This window comes from Ruditapes philippinarum, unplaced genomic scaffold (genome assembly GCF_026571515.1).
Source record: "Ruditapes philippinarum isolate M1 unplaced genomic scaffold, ASM2657151v2 ctg2657_1_1_1_1, whole genome shotgun sequence".
Lineage (NCBI taxonomy): Eukaryota > Metazoa > Mollusca > Bivalvia > Venerida > Veneridae > Ruditapes > Ruditapes philippinarum.
This window is the reverse complement of record NW_026853342.1, coordinates 315063-335109: the sequence shown is the minus strand read 5'-3', so window position 1 is coordinate 335109 and position 20047 is coordinate 315063. Positions and strand designations below refer to the sequence as shown.

At 35.0% G+C, this 20047-nt stretch overlaps 1 protein-coding gene across 1 annotated transcript in view; it reads left to right on the top strand.

Moving 5' to 3' along the window:
- Positions 1-434: 434 nt before the first annotated feature.
- Positions 435-20047, top strand: part of LOC132736568 (adenomatous polyposis coli protein-like) — a 58632-nt gene continuing 39019 nt past the window's right edge. The window contains 3 exon segments of the mRNA XM_060723719.1: positions 435-543; positions 8805-9251; positions 9854-9957. Coding sequence (XP_060579702.1) covers positions 8842-9251; positions 9854-9957 — 514 coding nt within the window. The 5' untranslated portion in view covers positions 435-543; positions 8805-8841.

Genomic DNA, 20047 nt, shown 5'->3' with positions numbered 1-20047 from the left:
CTAAGTTTTAAATGATTTGTGCCATTCGTTGTTTCGCCCCGCGACCCCGCCAAGCGAAAAGTCGACAATTAATACGTTAAAATGAAGGGGGCGCGGACCGAAAACTACTCTCCTGCGCATCGGTCGAATGTTCCACTATGATCGCTCACTGTCTGAATTAACGTGAGAGTATTCAGTGAGCTGCGAAGGGAGCATAGTTATTATTTTTGCAGCAGGGTCTTTCTATTTGAAAGACCCTGTTTGCAGATATCAAGAATGGTTACATTAGTCAATAATATTTTCTACTTTGGTAATTTTATAAGACATACTTAAAGCAAATGATTTTCCGTTTTATACTATTCCTTTCGCATATATGTATGAAACTGCTTTTCGTTTTTTATAATGCACATAAATTCTAACCAATGGGAATCGAGAATTTGCAATTACGTCACCTTATGCAAATGGCGGACATCACAAACAAAAGTTTACTGATGTGACGGAAATAATATGTAAGCATTTGAAAATCAAAGACTTGGAAACAGTTATATTCTTACAGAATAAAAGGTTGATATTCTATCATAATTTGAGAGAAATGTAAATGTTCAACATATGATTTTAAGTCCGAAATTAAAGGTAAAGTCGGTAGCCTTTGTACGCTAAACCGGGTGGGGTACAGAAATTGTGAATTCGTAAACTTTGTGATAGGTTTACTTCTGGGCAAATAAATGCCCTATCCTATTTTGATAATACACCATAGTACGATATAACACGAGTTATCAGAATATTTTATGATATCTAATCATTCATTAATTAGGAAGTGGCTAGTCTTGCTATTCAGGCCTTGAAGAATTTTTCTAGGGGTGAGTGACTCTTAAATTGGGAAGTAAAAGGTTGGGACCGTGAAGCCCTGGCTTTGGCTTGACCAGCTACAAACTACACATGTATATGTTAAAGAATATAAAGAATTCTATACCAATCTGTTATCAATTTTCAGTGTCAGTTGTAGTCGGGCACTGCCATTTTCAATGTAACTCAATGATAATAGGCGGGATATTCAGAAAACAAACTATCGCAACTTTTGGGATTGATTATAATGGTCGAGTATTCCGAGTGAAAACTGATCCGGAAGTGATGCATGAAATACTGTATGACATCTTTAAAACGGAACAATTTCTTTTCCGAAGTATGTTAAAGAATCATTCATTTTTTTACTGGTTTTAAAGTGTCATTCGTATTTTATGTACCACAGTTTTTACTCAGGACACCTCAACGATTATTATTAGGATGTGGCTTGCTGTACGGCTAGCCACAAGCTCTAGCCTTATGTGAGTCAAGTACGGCCAGCCAGGGCACACTGTATTGTCTAACTGTATGGCACTTTTCGAAATTATATGAAAAGTTGAAAATGCATATATTAACAGAGCAACAGATAAGGTGCGTATTTGCGCAATTAATTTGATCAAATACCCAATTGATTTTTTAATAATGCGTATCAAAACCCAATTAAAAAAAATTAAATACGCAATTTTCTTTAAAACCCGTGCGTATTGTCATTTTCATCACCGCAAAATCTGTCGTACGCTTGTAGTTTTGGACAAATTATATTGATATGCATGCTATCCGAATATTCCCGAATCAATGCTAACTAATCAACGGTCTCCGGTCTTCGACGGTCCCCGGCCTCAAAAGACCGATAAGCCATATCAATAAAGCATGAGACCATCGATTTGTCTACTCAGGTCTTTACAGACTGGCAGAGACCATTAATTTTGCGGAGACCGTCAATAAGTAGGTCCCAGCTGTATCAATAGACGCTTTGAAAGCAATTATGGCGTCGTACAAAAGGGAAAATGATTTGAAACAAAACAGTCGTAAATCAAAAATTAGTTAGAAAAGGAACTTGTTAAAAATATTATGAAATATAACATCTAGAGCATTTTATATAAAAAATAAAGCAATTGTGAAAAGTTCTAGTGAATTGTTAATCCTATTTTCTTTTTAAAACAGTTTAAATTTTATTGATATTGAAACCATAAAATTCATATCTTCATAATTAAATACCCAATTGATCTTGAAATCATAGGGTATCGAGTTTTGGAATACCCAATTAAATGGAGTCAATACCCAATTCCAAAGGAAATGATGGAGTAATACCCAATTCACTTTTAAAGCTTATCTGTTGCTCTGATCTTACATTGAATGTAATTAATTACAATAGTATAAGATGGTCCAAGAACCACAAATCAATGCATAACAATAACATGAGTCTTTTCCTCGAAATTTGGGGGAAAAGTACCTGAACTAGTGTTCTGACAAGTTATTTTAGAATTTTCACTTTCCAGAATTAAATTCTGTTTTATTGAAAAACAGTTAAGACTAAAACAATCAGATTAATACAGAAAATAAGATTGCCAATTTTTATACGCCCGTTTGAAAAACGGGACGTATTATGGGAACGCCCCTGGCGGGCGGGCGGGCGGCGTCCAATTTTGTCCGGAGCATATCTCCTACATGTATGGAGGGATTTTAATGAAACTTCATAGAAATGTTCACCACTATGAGGAGCAGTGTCGCGCACATGAACCAGGTCTCTAGGTCAAAAGTCAAGGTCACACTTGGAGCTCATTGAAAAATGCTTGTCCGGAGCAAAACTTCCACATGTATAGAGGGATTTCAATATTACTTGGCACAAATGTTCACCATTGTGAGGCGGAGTGTCGCGTGCAAGATTCAGGTCCTTGCGGTCAAGGTCACACATAGAGGTCAAAGTTCAGATAAAAATATGAAGATGTGTATATGGACCATTTAGTCATCATTTATTGAGGGATTGTAACACAAATGGTCATTATCAAGACTATGGCTGTGATACATATAATTTAGGTCAATATATACAAGGTCAAGGTCACTAAAGATAATGAAATATCCAGATTTTGTAAATAGACTTTAATCAAAGGGCGACAACAAAGTTATTACTTTGTTCATAAATGACTTACACAATTACTCCCCTTGATCTACTTTCACTTTCAATTCTAAAAATAGAATTTAATCAAAGGGCATAAAATAATCCTCTTTCTTGGACTTGAGTATGTTCTAAAGAATGTAACATTTATTTACACATGTTTCATTCATTGGTCAAGATTCTTAACTGTGATAACTATGGTGTTCTGTAGACTTGGTATTTGTTCATAAAGATCATACAGTAATTACCTTATCAAATGTAAATACTTTCTCATAGAAATTTAATTATATTTTAATTTCAAGTAAATATCAGTTCAGCCCTCCTACATGTATGGAGGGATTTTCATGAAACTTCATAGAAATGTTCACCACTATGAGGAGCAGTGTCGCGCACATGAACCAGGTCTCTAGGTCAAAAGTCAAGGTCACACTTGGAGCTCATTGAAAAATGCTTGTCCGGAGCAAAACTTCCACATGTATAGAGGGATTTCAATATTACTTGGCACAAATGTTCACATTGTGAGGCGGAGTGTCGCGCGCAAGATTCAGGTCCTTGCGGCCAAGGTCAAGGTCACACATAGAGGTCAAAGTTTAGATAAAAATATGAAGATGTGTATAGGGACGATTTAATCATCATTTATTGAGGGATTGTAACACAAATGGTCATTATCATGACTACGGCTGTGACACATGTACTTTAGGTCAATATATGCAAGGTCAAGGTCACTAAAGATGGTGAAATATCCAGATTTTGTCTCGAGCAATATCTCCTACTTGTATGGAAGAATTTTTATAATACTTTATGGAAATGTTCACCACCATGATATGTATTGCTCCATGCATGATCCAGGTCTCCAGGTCAAAGGTCAAGGTCACACTTAGAGCTCATTGAAAAAACGCTTGTCCGGAGCAAAACTTCTACATTCATAGGGGGATTTCAATATAACTTGGCACAAATGTTCACCATTGTGAGGCTGAGTGTCGCACGCAAAATTCAGATCCCTGCGACCAAAAGTCAATGTTACACATAGAGGTCAAAGTTCAGATAAAAATTTGAAGATGTGTATAGGGACCATTTAGTCATCATTTATTGATGGATTGTAGCACAAATGGTAACTATCATGACTACAGGTGTGACACATTTAATTTAGGTTAATATTTGCAAGGTCAAGGTCACTGGAGATGATTAAATATCCAGATGTTGTCCGGAGCATATTTTCTACATGCATGGAGGAATTTAATGTTACTTTTATAGAATTGTTCACCCAGCACTGAGACGTAGTGCCCTGCAGCACATGAACCAAGTCTCTAGGTCAAAGGTGAAGGTCACAGTTAGAGCTCATAGAAAAACGCTTGTCTGGAGCAAAACTTCTACATGCATAGAGGGATTTCAATATAATTTGGCACAAATGTTCATCATTGTGAGGCTGAGTGCCGTGCATAAAATTCAGGTCCCTGCGACCAAGGTCAAGGTCACACATCCTGTGCATATCTTCCCTACTGATTTGTTTTAAGGTTCATTTAACAACACAGTGCCAAGAATAAAAACTTGCTTGCTAGATAACACTTATCCATAATGCCCCCATCTCCATCTAAAGCTTTCGTAAACGGGCGTATTTTCAGGGCTGCCGATTTTCCGCGGATCCGCGGAATTCCGCGGATTTTGTGAGCTCCTAGGTCATTTTCGAGATCGATGTAAATTCGACAAAGACAATAAATTCATTCATCATATTTTATACAGTACCCAAAAACCGGCACGCTTCGGCTTTTATCGTTACGCTAGCCGCCTATGGTACGTCTGTAAGCGCTTTTCTCATTGGTCATATCGAGTCTTTTCCGGCATTCTATTTTAGAGTAACTAATCAAATTACAGTTTACATTGTCGCTCTTGTCTGTTGTCAAAATGTCGGATATTTGTCAAATTTAGAGTCCAGGAAATTGATTTAATGGCATACCAAATCATCAGAATCCAGGAGATTCAAGGGGGTTTCGCCTTCTGGTCCCCCACCAGGGCTCTGTCCTGGACCCGCAAAGGGGGCTTGCGCAGCCCCCTTGACCCCCGGCGTATTTTCCGCTGATTTTGCAATTTGCTGTTGGCAGCCCTGTATTTTGTGACTATGGCACCCTTGTTAGTCAGTATTAACTATTTAAGAATGTAGGGACAACTTTGGTTACATAATGATGATGAGCCTATTAAGCTGAATCACTGCAGTGAGGATGCCTCCACAGTGTAAGACATCGTCTACATCACTTAGCAAAGTAGCACATGTGTAATTAAAGCCACACCAGAAGTCATGTAAATAATCCTTTACCTGTAAGCATTGTATTGTAATTGATCCGTCTCAAATTCAGTCTTTCTTTTGTTTTCTGAAGCTCAGCTGACTTTTAAAACCTGAAATCAAATCCCAACAACTGAGAATGGACTTCAACGACATCCTTTTTATAAAATTTTCAATTTCATTTCAATTAAACATGCATGGTCCATAACAGAGGCTATCTTTATCGACAGCTTTCTGTCTTCTAGCTGGTGCTGTTAAATCAGTGTTCTGGTGAAGAATCAAGAATGTGCACAGGGCGTTTCAGGGGAAAATATAGTATTTTTTGGGGATAATGTATAGCTTTCTTGTGCTAAGGGAAGCAGCCTTAAATTATTTGGCTGTAAAATATAGGGGGGAAATCATTGATTGTTATCATAAGCAAAGAAAAGTTGCTTCCCTTGAACTTGGATATATTGGTAAAATAACCAATGCTTAGCTTGAAAACTGAAAAAATCATTGCTGAGAGAAGAGAGAGAGAATGTTAAGTTAGAGAATTGATTTTTCTGTTTAATAGTAATTAGAGTTTTGAGTCCGTGGCAATTTAGATCAATAAGAAGGTACAGTGAGTCACTGTTGACATTACCTTAATGCTTCTTGGAGTGTTAGCTCCAATGTTTTTACTCTGTCATTACAGGGCACTGTCATCAAGTGGTTTCCAATAATTATATGTTTGTCTCCCACTGTCTCTATATGTACATGTGTGTATGCGTGTGTTTTTTATAGAGAAGAAACTTTTACAATGTTCAGTATATGTCATACATATGTATTGCTTGTCAAATTGCTTGAAAGATAAGGGAAAATCAAATTTGAAATCAGAAATGTAATCTTGAGGTAAAAAATACTAAAAAAGGTAGAAGAAAAAACAATTAGGATTTACCCCATTAGCCAACTGTAATGTATTTGTGTGTTAAATTGTATTAATTATTATTACTGTATTGACTTGTAATTATAAATATTAACTGGTCATCTATAATTATTTTTTGATATTAGCCAACTGTAATGCATAGAATTTGTGTGTTAAATTGTATATTTATCAGTTACTGGTCTTTTATTATTTATTTTATATCAAGTGGTTTGTAATAATTTCACAATGAGCAAGTTTTGTGCCGGCCCATGCATATTAGTCAGATGCTGTGTATTTACCTACAGGACTGGTAGTACCCATCTTTGAGATGTGATGACTGTATGATTAATTAATTGACTTTCTATTTACTGTTTCATCTTAAATATTTTGCATTGAAGTTGAAAAAAGTAAAAAAATTACTTCTGTACATTGTTATATTAAGTGTTTCTGTATACATAAAGTAAAAAATTATAAGCATCCAAGTTCCAACATTTATACATGTACATGTACCAGTAATGAAATAATAAAAGCTGTAGCAAATAAAGGGTTAATTTAACACACAATATTTCCTGGCTGGACACCATTTTCAGTGTCTATTTACTTGTAGTTCCAGCGTAATGCTTAATATTAATTGTGCCTAGACACGATTATTCAGGCTATACTTGTCCTTGCATGGACAGTCCGACACCATTACTTGTGTCACCCAGTATACCTCAGATATTCCTTCGTCATTAAACCTGGACAGTCCCATATGTTAAAACAACAACAACAAAAAAGCAGCTCCCTTCAGACTTGAATGGAGTAAGGCTTAGCTATCATAGAAATTTAGGGAAATATAAGCTCTGACATCATAGTTGACATATGAGTCGCGACACGACAAAACCAACATAGTGGGTTTGCGACCGGCATGGAACCAGACCAGCCTGCGCATCCGCACAGTCTGATCAGGATCCATACTGTCCTCTATCAGTTGCTCTACTTGTTATAGAGTTGGTAAGCGAATGACATGGATCCTGATCAGACTGCACTGATGCGCAGGCTGGTCTGGATCCATGCTTTTCGCAAACCCATTATGTTGGTTTTGTCGTGACCCGGCTCATATTTTGAGGACCATATAACTTTTACTGTGGCATTTTTATCATGCTCCCAGTGTTGAAGTGAATGGAATAACTATGTAATAAAATGTCACTGTGTTGGAGATACTGTTAGATATTGGATCATTCCTGGAACAGTGTGAAGGAGATCTATATAAGGGTGACTCATCTCGCTTTAATTTCCAATAAAAGGTTTTACTAGAGATAGAAATATAAATTTTGACTACTGACAGCTCGTTATAACACAGCACAAATTTCCACATTTTTGGATGCAGTGTTGTTTTTAAAAGTGTTCATGTGAAAAATAACTGGCCCATTTATAAGTGGACAGATAGTTTGGTAATATAGATAATTGGGCAAGTTGCAAGCAGGCTAACAATCTTTTCCAAGGTTTAGCTTGTTTAATATTTAGTTAATGGTTATTTACTTTAATACTAAAATAGGCCACATTTAAACTATTAACAACTATATTTACTTATTGACAAATTCAAAGCCTGACACGTCCCTAAGATTGAAAGCATGCTAAACGGTTAACAATTTATTGTCTACATTTTAACACATTGTTAAAATCTATTATTCACTCACTTGTTATACTTATTATTAATTGATACAGTTCTATTGTTCATATTTCTTTGTGAGTGTCCACAGAATCATGAATTATTAAAGTTAAACACGTCCAAATAACTTTGATTGATCTGTAACTCTGCCATTGATCACAGAATAGTTCGCTTTTGTTCAATTGTTTGTTCCATTTTTACCAGCCTCTGTGTGCTTTTACATTTTCATTACAATACATTTGTGAACGATTGTACTTGGTAATATAGTGTTTATTGGAATTTAATTGGTTTTTGGATTTTAAAATTTGTAGCAAAGATTGGTGCAGTTATAACTTATAAATATGTATGCCTTTTATTAGTGAACAGGTAAAAAGTTATGCTCAGTTCTTGTGTAAATTTGATGTTTAATTTTATTTGATTGTTCTCCAATTTGCTTAAAGGTTTATTTTCTATTATTATTCTGGTGAAGTTTGTTCACCTTAGTGCAATAACTGGTTTAACTTCTATTGATTTTAGAAGGACTTAACTCGTAACTGCACTAAGGTGACAAAATGCAATTTAAAATTTCGTTAGTTGAATGGAACTTTTTTTTTATCTTAGTGCATTACGTAAGGAATGATACATCTAATTTTTAATGCAATTTAGGTAAACTTTAAACAAATGTGTACCGCATTATGGAGTATATTCATTGTATCACAGTTCAAATTCTATTTTTTCCAGTGAATCACGAATATTTCTGCAATGAAAATTTTATAGTCCTCACAAAAAAGGTGGTGGTTTATAGATTTTCACTTTTCTGTCCACCCACAGTCCAAATTTCCAGTTTATCATTTTCGTTAAGTGTAACATGCTGCAATATGATATCTAGATGAAGTTGATGATGTACAGAATTAGGATAAGAATGCAAAATGAAGGTCAAGGTCACAAGAGGTCAAACGTCAAATAAAATATTTATATTTGTTTCTTGGCACTGTATCCTATCTCAGATTAGGGTCAGATGTATTGTTTTGTATTTTTTAGCATTATATTAATGATATATAATTTTATTTTCTAGGATGCGATTACAGTGGTTTCCATGGTAACTGTAAGACATGTCCTCATATGATGATCTACTCAGACAGGTAGAATCACTGCGTCAGGTCAACTCAAGTCTGCAACGTGAGATCCAGGACAACAATGCACAGTTGTCAAGGCTGCAGGAAAATTCCGCCCATCTAGCTCAATACACAACTGGCCCCGCCCCTCAGGTTGTGAGATCTCAGACGAATGCTGCCTCGGCTAGTAGACCGACAAACATCCACTCCCCTCCAGTTTCCAGAGCTCAGCAAGGTTTACCCCAGTCAGACAGGCAGGTAGGGAGTCCACCTTTGCCACGTCCACAACAGAACTCCGCCCACAGTGCTAATAGGCAGTCAGATAACCACACCTTCCCTGCAAGAGCCCAGGATAATGCTGTCAATCATTTATCACGACTTCAAGATACGACCCCTTCAAAATCTAGGTAAATCTTCCAACATGTTGATAAGTATCCTTGTAGTAATTGTGTCTTCTTTCTTCTTATAGTCCACACCACAACATTACTGCCAGTGTATTAATAAAGCATCCTGTTAAACATGCATGCTAGCAATGACTTTCCTCTGGCAACAAGTAACTGGTTTGTCAATTACTGGATCGAACATTCGAATACCTGTTAACAAAATTTATACTACAGTACTGACTACTCAGTAGAGAGATGTATCTTTTCTTTAATTTTTGTTGTAAATGATAAAACTAAGTGAAATAGAAATTTTGTATTTCCAAGATAGATGAAAAAATGTTTATACATTTAATTTAAAAGTCCTTAGAAATTTTCTGAGTAACTGTTTCTGTACTCAATTGGAAGAATGACCAAATACTTGAGTACTGAAATTGGTATTGTAAATGTTTAAAATGTTAGTAAAAAAACAAACAAAAAATTTCTGCAGGTTGCAAAGATTTGCAAAAAAAAATTGTAAATACATGTAATGATATAAAGACAAATTGATATTAAATTTTTAATGGAAAAAGGTAAAAAGTAAAAATGGCAAGACTCGGTATCATTATTATTTTGATTTTATTTGACAGTTCTGGTAGACAGGTAAATGATACACAGAGTATGGAGTCAAGCCAGGGTGAAGATTTTAGTTTCAATGAAGACCTCATGGAAGGGGAGCACATGGCTACACTAGGTGAGTGCTGATCTTTACTTCTGATGTTGGTGTTTCTGCTCAGGTGCCTGAAAAAATGCACAAAAGGTCACCTGAGATCTTCCTCTTCCAGTAGAGCTTGAAGGTCACCATATGACCTTCACAGTCTTGATGGAACTAAAACCTTGAACCCATGCAGGTAGTGATCAGTAGATTACTAGTCTGAAGCGTTGACCACTCCGCCATGCCACCACTTTGTTTTTATCGTTGTCCAAAATATATCGGGAAGAATATTATATGTTTTCTATAAGACTACGTGAGATTTTCATTCATCATTGCCATACATTTACAAACACAGAGCCAATCAAAAAAACAAATAAACAAACATGATTTTCTAATGCAACGAGCCATTGTATACGAATATCCCGTTGAAAGTGCTTTAGAAATTAAAAGAATCAATTCATGGTCTTATATTTCATGCAGAATCAATGCCCATTTTGTCGGTTTAGCTGTTTCAGCGAGTTATTTTTCCCACCAAAAAAAAAAAAAGAGCCACGCAGTAATCAATTTATCCTAGCAATTATAACAGAGGAAAGCCTGATCTGTTCAATAGATAAGGTACAATGTTGTACAATTTTGTCTGCAGATTTTATGTCCACTGGGCATGTGTGATAGATATATCTTGGTGATAGGCATTGTCTTACAAGTTTTATCTGATTCTGTGATTGTATTACATAAAGTTATTGTGTCTTTTTTTGTATCCAGAAACTCTGATATCCGATATCTGGTAGTCTGAGAGTAGAAATATCCGTTGGGACATTGAATTATGAACATTATTGTATTGCGAAAGCCGCCACTTGACCTGCAACACTGTCTGTGTGACTTGAAACCTTACCAGAATATAATAGAGGAAAAAATACCATAAGTAGATTGCAGAGAAAATTTGATAGGTGGCTTACAAGATAAAAGCAGGATCTTGATAGTTTATTATAATTTGTACTGAAGAAATGTAAAGTTGGAAAGTAGATGACAGGGGAGGCAAAATCAATTGTCCGTATAGCCCAAGTTGTCCCCTAGCCTGTACAGACAAGTGGAAATTTTCAAGAATTTTACTATATAGATGTTAATATACAAACATGTTAAGAAATGCTTCAGAGAAATACAGACAAGTTAGTCAAAATCAGATTTTGCCATCCCTGCTGAGATAAACTCTGTATTAAGCTAGTTTGAAGAGGTCATTAAAGGTAAGAAAAGTGTCAAGGTCACTACAAGGTACAATATGATTGGTATAGATATCTGAGAGAGAGAGTTGTTAATTACCTGCATCCTCCACTTACAAAATGATTAATGATTTCATGCGGACAGCATGTCCAAACAAATTTTAACTGTAGGATGAAGATGTCAAGTCAAATTGAGTTAGAATGCTATGAGGGAGTTTCTCTAGGGAGCATAAAATTATATCTACTCTCTTAGTCCACATTTCCAGAACATTACTGTACTCTATTACTGTATTTTGTAACTTTCAATTGGGAATTTTTTCCTGTGGATTGGGAAAATAGTATACTATTTTTCAATTGGGAATATAACCAAATATCGGCTATAAAAGAAGTAAAAAAATTCCTTGAGGCTACAAATGATAAGATTCAAGATTCTAAATATTTTATTTGGTAATGTTAGCATGACTTTTCTTGTTACACAACACATATAAATTATTACAATGATACAATAGAACTTGTCAACATGGCACAAATTTGTAGACAATTATATTAGCAGAAAATATGATACATATAGTGATAACAAATGAGAAAATGGAAGGTAGAAAAACAAGCCATGTATGGTTTCGAAAGAAAATAGACCAGGGAGGGAAGAGGGGGGCATTTTGCAGGTGAAATATAATGATGTTACAATACATAATTACTCAAGATTACTAACTGTATCAATGATTGTAAAAACAGAGGAGTGGTAAAGTTAGGTAGTTTCATATACCACCATTCTAATATATTCACAATTACTGCTTTAGGGTGGTTTAATTACAAACTGTAGTATGTTTTACTGAATAAATTGTACTGATACAGGTCCCAGTGACTCAATTTATAAAAAATAAACAGTTTATTATAGTGTTCAATGTACGTGGTTCGGTTAAACTCTACTTTCTGATTGAGAAATTTCTTGGGATTTTTAGCTCACCTGTCACAAAGTGACAGGGTGAGCTTTTGTGATCGCTTTTCGTCCGGCGTCCGTCCGGCGTCCGTCCGTCCGTAAACTTTTACTTTAAATGACATCTCCTCATAAACCACTAAGCCAATTTCATCCAAACTTCACAGGAATGTTCCTTTGGTGGTCACCTTTAAAAATTGTTCAAAGAATTTAATTCCATGCAGAACTCTGGTTGCCATGGCAACCGAAAGAAAAAACTTTAAATATCTTCTTTTAAAAAACCATAAGAGCTAGAGCTTAGATATTTGGCATGAAACATCTTCTAGTGAGTGTCTACCAAGTTTGTTCAAATAAAAGCCCTGGGGTCAAAATTGGCCCCGCCCCGGGGGGTCATTGATTTTCCCTATATACATATAGTAAAAACTTAAAAAATCTTCTTTTAAAGAACCAAAAGAGCTACAGCTAAGATATTTAGCATGAAACATGTTCTAATGGGTGTCTATCAAGTTTGTTCAAATAAAAGCCCTGGGGTCAAAATTGGCCCCGCCCGGGGGGGTCATTGATTTTCCCTATATGCATACATAGTAAAAACTTAAAAAATCTTATTTTAAAGAACTCAAAGAGCTATGGCTAAGATATTTAGCATGAAACATGTTCTAATGGGTGTCTACCAAGTTTGTTCAAATGAAAGCCCTGGGGTCAAAATTGGCCCCGCCCCGGGGGGTCATTGATTTTCCCTATATGCATATAGTAAAAACTTACAAAAAATCTTCTTTTAAAGAACTCAAAGAGCTATGGCTAAGATATTTAGCATCAAACATGTTCTAATAGGTGTCTACCAAGTTTGTTCAAATAAAAGCCCTGGGGTCAAAATTGGCCCCGCCCCAGGGGGGTCATTGATTTTCCCTATATGCATATAGTAAAAACTTAAAAAATCTTCTTTTAAAGAACCAAAAGAGCTAGAGCTAAGATTTTTAGCATGAAACATGTTCTAATAAGTGTCTACCAAGTTTGTTCAAATAAAAGCCCTGGGGTCAAAATTGGCCCCGCCCCTGGGGGTCATTGATTTTCTCTATATGCATATAGTAAAAACTTAAAAAATCTTCATTTAAAGAACCAAAAGAGCTAGAGCTAAGATATTTAGCATGAAACATGTTCTAATGGGTTTCTACCAAGTTTGTTCAAATAAAAGCCCTGGGGTCAAATTGGCCCCGACCTGGGGGGTCATTGATTTTCCCTATATGCATATAGTAAAAACTTAAAAAATCTTCTTTTAAAGAACTCAAAGAGCTATGGCTAAGATATTGAGCATCAAACATGTTCTAATAGGTGTCTACCAAGTTTGTTCAAATAAAAGCCCTGGGGTCAAAATTGGCCCCACCCCAGGGGGTCATTGATTTTCCCTATATGCATATAGTAAAAACTTAAAAAATCTTCTTTTAAAGAACCAAAAGAGTTAAAGCTAAGATATTTAGCATGAAACATGTTCTGATAGGTGTCTACCAAGTTTGTTCAAATAAAAGCCCTGGGGTCAAAATTGGCACCGCCCCGGGGGTCATTGATTTTCCTTATATGTGTATAGCAAAAACTTAAAAAAATCTTCTTTGAAAAAACCCAAATAGCTAGAGTTAAGATATTAAGCATGAAACATCTTTTAGTGAGTGTCTACAAAGTTAGTTCAAATAAAAGACCTGGGGTCAAAATTGGCCCCGCCCCGGGGGTCATTGATTTTCTTTATATGTGTATAGCAAAAACTTAAAAATCTTCTTTGAAAAAACCCAAATAGCTAGAGTTTAGATATTAAGCATGAAACATCTTCTAGTAAACGTCTACAAAGTTTGTTCAAATAAAAGCCCTGGGGTCAAAACTGGCCCGGCCCCAGGGGTGTCATTGTTTTTAACTATATGTGTATAGTAAAAACTTTAAAAAAATCTTCTTTCAAAAAGCCCAATGAGCTAGAGCTTAGATGTTTAGCATGAAACATCTTCTTATGGGTGTCTACCGAGTTTGTGCAAATAAAAGCCGTTAGGTTAAATTGGCCCTGCAACGTTGGGGGGTGGGGGTTGGGGGGCCTATATACAGGTGAGCGACCTCAGGGCCATCATGGCCCTCTTGTTTTGTGTGATATTTCTTGTGAAGCTAACATTTATTTATAATTTATGTACACATGTATTGATTGGATTGATTTTAATTGATTAATTGATTGATTGATTAATCATTAATTGAGTGACTAATTGTTTGTCATTGATTGACTGATAGTGATTGTGTTTCTGCTGTACCTGGAACTAAGTTATTACTGGTGTTGTTTACAAATTCTCATTAGATTGATGTTAAAATAAAAGTGTTAACATAACATAACATACAGAACACAACAAACATAACAATTTTATTATTATAATGGATAATAAAATTGAAGAGAGAAAAATTGGCTTGAGGAATTTTAATGAAACTTCATAGGAATGTTCACCACCATGAGAAACTCAGTCACACATGAACCAGGTCAAGGTCACACTTACAGGTCATTGCAAAACACTTGTCCAATGCAAAACCTCTACAAGCATAGAAAAAATTCAATATGACTTGGCACAAATATTCACCATTGTGAGGCAGAGTGTTGCGTGCAAAATCCAGGTCCCTGCAGCCAAGTTCAAGGTCACACATAGGGGTCAAAATGCAGATAAAAATGTGTATTTGGACTATTTAGTCATCATTTATTGAGGGATGGAAACACAAATGGTCATTATCATGACTACGGGTGTGAAACATGTAATTTAGGTTAATATATGCAAGGTCAAGGTCACTAAAGGTGATACAATATAGAGATTTTATCCAGAGCATATCTCTATGGAGGGATTCTAATGAAACTTCAGAGAAATGTCCACCACTATGAAAAGCAGTGTCATGCGCCAGGTCTCTAGGTCAAAGGTCAAGATCATACATAAGAGGTCATTGAAGTAAAGGAAAAGCTTGTCCGTAGCAAAACCTCTACTTGTATAGAGGGATTTCAGTATAACATGGCACAAATGTTCACCATTGTTAGGCTGAGTGTGCAAAATTCCAGTGCTTGTGGCCAAGGTCAAGGTCACATATAGGGGTCAAAGTTCAGATAAAAATATGAAAATGTGTATTCGGACCATTTTGTCATCATTTATTGAGGGATTGAAACACAAATGGTCATTATCATGACTACCATTGTGAAGCTAAGTATTTCGCACATAATCCTGAGGTCCCTGCTTCAAGGTCACATAGAGAGGTCAAAGTTTTTGTATGGGGAACATATTTAGTCATCATTTATTGATGGATTGTAACACGTATGCTAACTATCATTACTACAATGTGACACATGTAATTTATGTATTTGCAAGGTCAAGGTCACTTGAGATGATAAAATATCCAGATGTCCGAATATTGCCAATATGCATATCTATAATGCCCACATCTCTGACAAAAACTTTTGTGACGGGCGACAATGTTGCCCTTGTTTAAATTATGATTATGACCGGAAGTTAGACAATGTTAACCAATATAATAAGGGTTTGTAATCCTTTATGGCTTCAAACTCCACCATTATATAAAAGAACCCAAAAAACATATTCAAAACCATTGTTTTTGTAATGCACAACTTTATTTGTGAAAAATGTTGTTAAATCATTTCACAATGAAAGGTTGTTAAATCATTTCACAATGAAAGGCACTGAATATGGAATCTGAATAAAAAGTGTTTGATGTATGGTTTCAATTGCCACTTCTTATTGGAAGTTATTTTATTGCAGGAATATGTAATATTTTATCTTACAGAAGTGAATAAGTTTCTTATTGATTTTTGTTATTTTGCATTTTAATGATTTCTAGAGCTGTTTATTCTACGCGAAGCAGTGCAAACATGCTGTTTTAATTGGAAAATCAATTAAGACCATATTTATTTTGTAACATAATGTGTGCATACTTGAAACATATACATGGGCATGATTAAACTTGCCCACAGGGTGAGAAAAATATGCAGCCTTACCGGGACTCGAATGGGACCCTAAGAATAACGTCCCGTGGTTCTACCGATTGAGCTATCTGGCCGCTTACACATCTTCTTCTCTAATTAGGGAACAGTTTTGAGCTGTGCCATAGTAAAAATTATAGTAAAAAGTTTATCAAATATAATTTGTAAAGTGTTGGTGAAAATATTGATCAATAATCACTATATTGCATTAGGTTCTTTAGTGTCTTCTTTCACTTGAGGACAGAAGCTGTTAAGATATCTTATGGAATGTCGACATACTCATTGGCTCCCTTGGATACTTGATTGAGCCTGCAGGAGTTATAGATGGGCATCTAAAGTCTTATTCCAGCATTAAAGCTGGAAAGTTATGAAAACGAAAAAGAAAAGTTTTTAATAATAATTATATAGAGGATATTTGTTTGTTTGTGTGTAAGATGAAATTTTATTTCATCGAGTGGGCTTTAAAAACAGTATTCTCACGAGTGGCGTAGCCACGAGTGAGAATACTGTTTTTAAAGTTCACGAGATGAAATAAAATTACATCTTACACAACAAACAGACAAATTTTCTTTTTATTTTATGCTTAAAAACAAGTTAAAACGAAATTTCCATAATTTTAACGTTAATATTAAAATTTGTTTCCCCCATTGAGAGCCCCATTTAGACGGAATTTCACATTAAAAACAAGAAGTCTTGAGCTGAAAAACAAGTCCGCCAATCAAGGTTAAATGACGGGGATATTTATTCATTTTATTAAAAAAATATGAATGATCGCTTGTTTTAATAATAAAAACAAATACTTCTTGTAGGAGAAAAAGTCCAACCATCCATCCATATTTCTGTTACTTACTGCGAATTTATATTAGACCTGGCTTTGTAAAATGTAAGCGGCAGCCATTTTTTAAAGTTGTGTATTTCATGGGAGGAAAATAATTGTGTAAGATTCAGAGGGATATAATTTGGATTTGTTAGTCATGCACCTTTTTAAAAGAAAGAAAACTTATTTGAGGATTGTAACAGACAAAAAATAAGTGTTGACAGAAGTGAAAACATTCAGAAAAGGAGCTAGGAAAATGGAAAACTTGGAAGCTTGCTAAGGAACGCTGGGTTGTTTTACTTATTCTATGAGTGATGGCTGTCAATGCTTTTCAATTTTTCATAAAGCATACGGCAGTTATTGCTCGTAGGATACTTTAATATGCCCAAATGTCATCAAGAGCAGTTTTGCATTGGGAAGGAATGTATTTTTCAGACTGTAAAAACGAAACAAAAAAATTTAGAGACGAAATTTGGTGATTGGAATTTGAATGAATAGAAGTAAGTTTTCTCTCTTTATTACTTTTGACATTTAAGTTATTTATCTATTTCAGCTTTGCTATTTCTTTTAACAGCCTGACATTGTCAGAATTGTCAGTAAAAATAAAATTTAGGTACCACATGGGGAAAATCTTAAAAAAGTAGTTTCGTCATTGAAAAAAGTGAAATTATATTTTGATAATTTTCACTGTGAAATTATCAAATATAATTTTCACGGATAAATCAGTAATCCACTGAAAAGCATAAAATAAAATAGTTGAATTAATATATCACTTTTTAAGATCAGAAATGGGGAGTGAGTTTGGTATAGGGAAAGTATTGAAGGGGCATGTTACAGAATAAATAGGGTAGCATTTAAGAGAAAGTTCTGTGTAAAATATCAATGACATGGAAGGGGAATCTATTATAATTGATATGGTAGCAGAAGAGAAAGAGAGAGTTGTCTATAAGTATTGATATGGTAACAGTCAAGAAACCTGAATAAGTTAATGGTGGGGGCTTTTTCAGAAAGAGTATGGTATTATTAGTGGGAACATGGCCCAGCGGGCATACCCATGGATTTGGGGAATTTCAGCAGTGTTTTGTTAAAAATTGGGAAAAAATACATGACTGAACTTTTGCTGTGATTAAATGCATGCATGCAAACAATCACTGTCTTACTAAGGATGGCATCTTAAAACTTTTTAGCACTATGTGACAGTTAAGAAGCTCTTATTTTCAAAGATTTTATAAGTTTTCGTTCAATATTTCTATTTTGTAACTAATTTCATTTGGGAATTTTTAACTGTGGATTGGGAAAATGATATTCTATTTTCAGTCGGGAATATGACGACATTTGGTTATATAATAAGCCAAAAATAATCTCTGGAAGCTGGACATCTAAATCCTGGTATGGAGGGGGGGGGGGGATTTTTAGAATGAGTACGGTAACATTCGGTTTATTGAAAAGGGGCATTTAACAGAATTGATATGGTAACAGTAGAGCAGAGAGAGTTGGGTATTGGAAAAACCTTGACAAGAGAGAGAAGAGCAGGCTGTCTCTTTATAGCTCTTATCATGAGTCATCAAAGTTCTAGCTAAAATATAGGAAATATGTTATACCCATATGAATGTACTGCTGCTACACAGTGAACATGACTCTCTCCAGGAAAATCATTATGTGTACTGTTGTGTTGTGGGAGTATACATTATAATGTATGGCTCATGAATATATTTTCTCATTGAGCTAAATTTCTTTAGAAACATATGCCAAGTTAGTTAATATCAAAATTTTATAAATGGAAAATATGGATAATGTGGATTGATTCTAGTTATTATACAAGGGGAAATTTTATTCATAAGACAAAGGTGGATTTTAAAGTGAGAAATGTGTGGAGATGATTGTTTTAATTGTATGGGGTAAAAAAAAAGTATGTTAATTTATGGTATGTTTGATAGTAATAGGGATCTGAGTAAAAGAAAAGCATAGGGGACTTTCAAATGTACCAAGTAAATAATAGTTTTAGGTACTGAATTAGTTTTTAGGTTAGTTAGTGTAGGGAACTTTCTGGAGTTGTGATAAGGAGCATAATGGTTTATATATTGTTTCAAGAACTATAAAGATTGGAAGAGGTGTTTTTATTGATATATTATTAGATTTTGGTTGCTTGTGTCTTATATTTCAGTTTTAGGAAATTGGAAATTGGAAATTTTGTTGACTCAGGGTTTTCATTTTTATCGAAACCTTTTTGGAGGCAGCAGAATGATGTGCCAATGAAAACAACCAATTTGGTCAAGGGTCAATGGTGATATTTATGGAAATACAGCTGACTTTAACAGTATATCAACTGGTGATATGTGTCGCCCATCTATTTATAATGAAAACCCTGTTTGTCTAACTTCGATTTGTTGTTTCATGTAACGAGCAAGATCTTTATAAATATGGTGACAAGGTACTTTAAAATATAAATCAAAAATATCTAATACTCATGTTGGCTGATTTGTGCAATTCATTTTTTTTTTGTCCGCCAAGCAAAAAGTTGAGAATTAACAAGGTGGCGGAGCGAAATATATAAAATGGCAGTGGCGCGGAGCGAAAACACGGATGCAAGCAAAATTTTATAAATAAAACATTGCCCCAACCCTCCACTAGTTAGCATGTTTTCGCCTTGCTCCCCTGACATTTAAACATGTTAATTCTAGACTTTGTGCTTGGCGGGGTCGCGGGGCGAAAACATGAATGGCACAAATCTGAACCACCATAAATATTAGCAATTAATTATGTCAAAGACTGGGAGTTGGGAATAAGTCATCTAATGACAGGATATGAGTTAATCGTTGATCAAACATGTGTTAAATTATGGACGGATGAGTTTTTGGCTGTGCCAAGTATGATATGTACAAAGTATGATATGTACAACTATATACGTTATTTATGAACATGGTTTTATCTCTCATCAGTTGCTTTAAGACTTACCTTTAAGTTTTACAAGACAGTGCTGTCCTCCCCATCATTTATTTCTGAGAAAACATCTTAATATTATCTTATGTGCATATCTTTCTACTTTAGGTGCCCCGGCTGATCTTCAATTTTATGATTTTAGGCTTTAAATGAACCTCAGTGGAGTTCCTTTAATTAAAGTTAAATAGTGACATTCTTAGTCCATTTAGATATAAAAGATAGGA